The sequence below is a fragment of the Oryx dammah genome, unplaced genomic scaffold (assembly GCF_014754425.2).
Source record: "Oryx dammah isolate SB20612 unplaced genomic scaffold, SCBI_Odam_1.1 HiC_scaffold_20, whole genome shotgun sequence".
Classification (NCBI taxonomy): Eukaryota; Metazoa; Chordata; class Mammalia; order Artiodactyla; family Bovidae; genus Oryx; species Oryx dammah.
In genome coordinates, this window is record NW_024070204.1 from 63583829 (window position 1) to 63589828 (window position 6000).

Genomic DNA, 6000 nt, shown 5'->3' on the forward strand with positions numbered 1-6000 from the left:
AAAGAAAATCAGTCCTGAATAGTCATTGGAAGGACTGATGTTGAAGCTGAAACTCCAGTACTTTGGCCACCTAATGCGAAGAACTGACTCCTTAGAAGAGACCCTGATGCTGGGCAAGATTGAAAGCAGGAGGAGAAGGGGACAACAGAGGATGAGATGGTTGGATATCACCAACTCAATGGACATGAGTTTGGGTAAACTCCAGGAGTTGGTGATGGACAGGGAGGCCTGGCATGCTGCAACCCATGGGGTTGCAAAGAGTTATACATGACTGAGTGACTGAACTGAACTGACTGAATGTTCACTCTGTTGAGTTTCCAAAGGTATGATAAGGATCAAATTATTTCTTTTATGTCATCGAAGAGAGACAGTTGCATAGATGAAAATGTTCTTTAGAGTTTGACGTTTTATTTCATCATAATAGCATTTGGTTTTTAGTTGTCTAAATTATGATTGTATTAATATTTCTCTGCTTATTTAAAAAAATGAAGTGTTTATTTCTATTTCCAGTAATTTACAGGCATTTTGATCACAAATAAAACTGGATGGTTAATTCTACTCCCCAAGAATCCTGCTTTCTGAATCAGAGTGGTTTTACTTTAACAAATGTTTTTTCAGTTTAGGGTTCTGTATGGTGATCATACTCTCTAGGGTGGAACGTGTGGAAAAAGGTGGCTGACCTTGAGAAATATACAATTGCTGGGCTAGGATTCTTTCAGGGTTGAAATGGAGTAATAAAATCAGAAATCATGGTGCGGTTTCTAATTTCAAAGACAGAGTGTCTGACCTTGCCTAAATAGTTCAGGTAGAAACCAAGAAGGAACATGAAGAAGGAAATTGAGTTCCCCTCCAAGTGATATACAGCATAACCTTAATACATCTGGGATTTCAACGTGGGCCATTCATTCACTTTAGGGTCCAGAAGATGTCTTTTCCTGTATTTTTATTCTTACTTGAAAAAGTTCTGATGAAAAATATCTCCATACCCCCTTTACTCACACACAAATGAAGAAATCTCCCTCCCACCACCCATGTTTATTCTTTGTTCTCTGTCTTCCTGAACTGGAGCCTACAATTTAAGATAAAAGAATTCTTTCTGATATGTATTTGGTTCTTTGGCTCTTTTTGAACAAGTCTTCTCTTGAAACCATGACGGGGACTTCCCAGATACCTAGACTCACCAGTATTTTGGATTCTTTGCTGCATGTTCCGTACCTGAGAGGGAAACGTATATGGATCAAGGGCTTCCGTTGTGCCCGCCGTGTCACACTTGTTAGCCGTCACTTCCCAGCTGCCTTGTTCAATGGATGATGGTTCATCCTCCATGTAGTGCCTCTTGTGCCCTGGCTGCACCTTCTGTGGGCCAGGAGACAGTGTTGTGGTTTGTGGCCTAAGTGAACTGTTCTCCAATCTGTCAGTATCTGCTAGGTGCAAGTTTTGAGGTGTGTTTTTGTTTTCTAGGTTGTATATAATGTACAACAGTTCAGTTCAGTCACTCAGTTGTGTCCAACTCTTTGCAACCCCATGAATCACAGCACACCAGGCCTCCCTGTCCATCATCAACTCCCAGAGTTCACTCAGACTCATGTCCATCGAGTCCGTGATGCCATGCAGCCATCTCATCCTCTCTCCTCCCCTTCTCCTCCTGCCCCTAATCCCTCCCAGCATCAGAGTCTTTTCCAATGAGTCAACTCTTCGCATGAGGTGGCCAAAGTACTGGAGTTTCAGCTTTAGCATCATTCCTTCCAAAGAAATCCCAAGGCTGATCTCCTTCAGAATGGACTGGTTGGATCTCCTTGCAGTCAACATCAGAAGTTTAACTGGAATATTTATTTTTAGAGGTGAAATGGTTTTAAGGGCTGGGACCAGGAGCTGACATTGTGAAAATGTGTGATGACCTCAGACAGGCATAGGAGGAAGAACATTCTAGGTTGATTTATATTGCCCTGATAGTGAACTCATTGCCTGGGGTTTACTTGATTAAATGAGAGAGGTCCCTAATTTTATAATAATTAATATGTCAGTTTTGAGGAGCTCAGAATGTGTTTTTCTTTCTTTCTTTCTTTTTTTTTTGTAAGTGACTCTTCAAAATATGGTCCTTCGGGAGATTACACATTAAACATGCAGGGTGTCTTAATTCAGCAAAGATTGTCACGTCATTTCCAGCACAATGAGGGATGGGGACCGTGAGAATCTTGAGCAGATGAACATGTGGCAGTGGACCTCTGGGTTCCAGTCTGGATTACTTCCTCTAGCCACATGGTGGGCAAGAAGTTAACTAGTCTGAGCCTCAGCTTCCCAATCTGTAAATCGTGGGTGATGACATTTGGAGGCTTAAGGGGATGATGACTGTAAACAGCCTGGAACAGCTCCCCTACCTGGAGAAGGCCCTGTACACAGGGTGGATTTAGAGGTATTTTTGGTAGTTATGTTTTAAGTAGTGAGTGAATACCCTGTATTTGAGGTACAGGATTTGGAATCAAGGTCAGAAGCATCGAGTCACCTGAATGTAAATGGATCGTTTTCTTTGTGTCCCATTGATACCTAGAGTCAGGAATGGCCTGAACATTTGGGCAGAGCTGTGGAGTGCAGTCTCCCCTCCTTTCTCCAACCCCTCCCTGCCCCTCCTTCCCTCCTCCTCTCTTCCCTCCTCCTTCCCTTCTTCTCCTTCTGCCTCCCCCCAGGATCCTCCTCAGCTGGCCTGGAGGCAAAGGTCAGCTCCTCCAGGTGACCTGTGTCTACTTCCTGTGGCCCTGGCTTCCCCTCTCCGTTGGCTCTGCCTCCTGTTATAAGTGAGAAAAGGAGGTGTAGCAAAGGAAGCCGCCTCCCTGAAGATGGAGCCTTGTGAGGACATTTAGCTCTTCATTCCAGCCAGGCCTTGCTTCCTGCTTTCTCTAATAACCAAAGATCCTTGTCAGGAGGGTAAAAATTACAAGCATTTTTGTCATCAGAATAGTGGCAGTTATGTGTATCCATGTAAATAATAGAGGCTTTCAATAAAATGTGGTAAGGATTATAATGACCTCTTGTTAGTGGCTGAAAAAAGAACAGGTGGGCCTCAGGGCTCTGCATTTTCCCCACTTGGGTTTCCATATATACTCTGCTTTTTGCTCCTCTTGAAACTAGTTATTTGTAATTTTGCCACATAGTCAAGCTTCGGGGAGGGTGGTCAGTGATGCAATCCACAGAACATGGTTTGTAGCAAGGGTTATGCTTTCATTTTTTTCAAATCACTCCCCCACTGTCCCCCGCTTTGCCTTCCCTTTAAACCATGTATGAGAGAGTTTAATCAGAAAAGGGGAAAATAGATTATGCCCTGCTGTTGCTAGGTAACCAGAAAAATAACAAACCCAGTCAGAGTTGATATTGAAAGAATTTTCCCCAGGAACCTGGCTACTCTTGCTAAGTGATTCGTGGGGTGTTAACAGATTTGCATACTGGTGAGGCTGCAGGGTCTCCATCCTTCATGCCCTTTCTCCCTGCCTCTCACCCTACATCAGGAAAATCCCAGGTACATTATTTGAGTCTTCCAGTCAGTTCTTGACTTTGAGATACTCTAAGGGAAGGTCCTTACAGAGGCAAATATGGCTTATTACACATAGCCAGAGTAGATACTTTATTTCTAGGATATTGAACTCATTTTCAAAAATACCTGGGAACCCTTTCTTAGCAGGTGTGGTGTTTGATCAGCTTGCAAATGGTGACAAGTCTTTATTTGTTTCACATTTTACTGGGAGTATTTTGTAAAGGTTTTTTTAGCCTCGGGAGACATATGTACACCCAACCAAAGATTTTAATGATTAAATCACTAGATATCTGTTTTATTCCTTTCTCATGGAACTCTGCCATTCTCTCCATGGCTGGCTCTGTGGGCATGGTATTGCCCAGCCTTTGGGGGCTCTGTCTCTGATTCATAATGTCACCTACCTTGTGGGTCTCAACCTGACTCTCCTGTGACCTGTGCTGTCTGTCTGTTGCAGATTTGAACATCTCTCAGACTGCATACCCACTCCTCCATGACTCAGATCCACATGGCCCTCAGCTGCAGACGTTTATAGCAGAAGAAAAGCTAAATCTACAGAGAGTGACCAGACAAGACGGAGAAACTGGAAGTGGAGCAGAAGAAAATATTGTTTACCTCTAATTGTGTTGTTATTTTTCCAAATGAGACAACATACTGGCATTTTGGGGAGATTTTTTTTTTTTCCTTTCTTGACGTGTGTGACTGTCCAAGTACTTTAGGAGTAATGTTTAATATTTTGTGCAGGTTTATTTGAGGGGCATGAGTCTAATAATTAAATTATTGAAACAACTGTATCATCATTAACTTATCATACCGAATTTCAGATTTCTGGAGGAGAAATTGACTTTAGATAAGCAGGAAAAATTTCAAAGTTATTGGAACCCTAGAGTAGAATCCCTCAGAGTGTTCTCTACTGGGTCATCTGGTTTTTGGAATGCCTTTTAAGATCGAGATGAAGCACTTTGGATGGAAAGAGTAATATAATGGGCAGATTCTCACAATCATGGCAGCTGGTTAGGGAGCATGGCCTCAGGGCCCTCAAAGGCAGAGAAAGATGTAGGAAAAATCTTATCTTGGCTAGTCTTGGGACATCAAGGGGGTCACTCATAGTGGTGAGTTGTCACAGTCACCATGCAACCAAGGAGTCCCTCTCTGGGCCCCTGTCCTAACCAGCTGGCCACTCTGTTGCGGACACAATCTGGACACTTAGGACCTGGGCCGGAGCCTATTCAGATGCACTTTCTAGGTCCTAATGCTTGTGGTCTTTCAAGTCACAGTTCAGCATCCTCTTTCAACACAGCCCAGAGGCAGAGCCCCAACAAGTCAGTTTGATGTAAAACTTCAGTAATGAAATTTTATTATTGAAGCGAGGCTTTAGTAATGACCTTGCTTCCGTCACCTGGCCCTGTCTCCACCAGCTCCGGAAGCACCAAGGACAACCACTCACCGGAAGGACCTCTGGCCTGCAGTGATTCAAGGACAAAAGCTGCCCTCTTGGTGAAACTTGCTGCCTGAATGTGCTTTTCCACAAAGGAACATTGGCACATCTTGCCTTCAGGGTAATAGGAGTCTTTTGTGAGAAAATAAACCAAGAAATGTTTTCAGTTTGTTCTTCAGAAGTATTTGTATATATTTTGGTCAGTGTCAATAAATACATTTTACCTCAGCCTTTCACTTTGAAATTTTTAAATTGTGTAGAGCCATTGTAAAATACACACATCATACTCAAATACAACCTCCCCTTATTAAACATGAAAATAAAGGAGAAATACTAAATTTACCCAGACATTCAATACTGCTTCTGGCCATTTTAGTCACAATCATATTACATTCAGAGACTAATTTTCACAGATAGATATGTCTTATTAAAATTTTAATCAGTCACTTCATCTCCAAGATGAACTTCTAAATGATAAGGTGCATCTTCTATTCCTCAGACATCTAGAGAGAAAAAAATCTATCTTCCCTCTCTCTCCAATAATGACTATTCCAGAATTTCCTAGTCTTTGAATAAAAATCTTTTAGATATTTCAGTCTAAATCCTTGCTCCAATAACTATTAATATCTTTCCTTTTTTCCTGACAGAGAATATGGAAATAACCATATGTGAAAATAGGTAAAGATGTTCAAAATCCCCATGGAGTTCTTTAAAAATACATGTGCTCAGTTGATTTTCAAGCCCTGCAAACTATGGGACTTTGAGTAGTCACACAGGGAAAGCTTTGGCATCATTTGATATTTCTCTATTCATTGGTTCCTCTTGGTAATTTTTAAATTTAATATTATGACTTGTCAACTGAATCTACCTCTCAATGCTTTCTTGATAAGTTTTTCCTTTCCACTTTATCCTCACTATGTAATGAGCTCAGTTCACAGTGGAATTCACTCTGTGACTTCAATACAGTTTCACTCATCTTAGGAGAAGACCACCCTGTTTCTCAGCATCATAAATAAGTTGCCCTCAAAGAACGTTTCCC

General features: G+C 41.8%; 1 protein-coding gene across 4 annotated transcripts in view; it reads left to right on the forward strand.

Moving 5' to 3' along the window:
- Positions 1-5142, forward strand: part of ARHGEF28 (Rho guanine nucleotide exchange factor 28) — a 340651-nt gene extending 335509 nt beyond the window's left edge. For 2 of the 4 annotated variants that reach the window (XM_040262702.1, XM_040262703.1), the window contains one exon: positions 3981-4144. In XM_040262702.1, the coding sequence (XP_040118636.1) occupies positions 3981-4144 (164 nt within the window). Of the gene's footprint in view, positions 1-3980 lie in introns of all 4 variants that reach the window. The other 2 variants (XM_040262701.1, XM_040262704.1) reach the window with 2 other exon arrangements.
- The last annotated feature ends 858 nt before the right edge of the window (positions 5143-6000 follow it).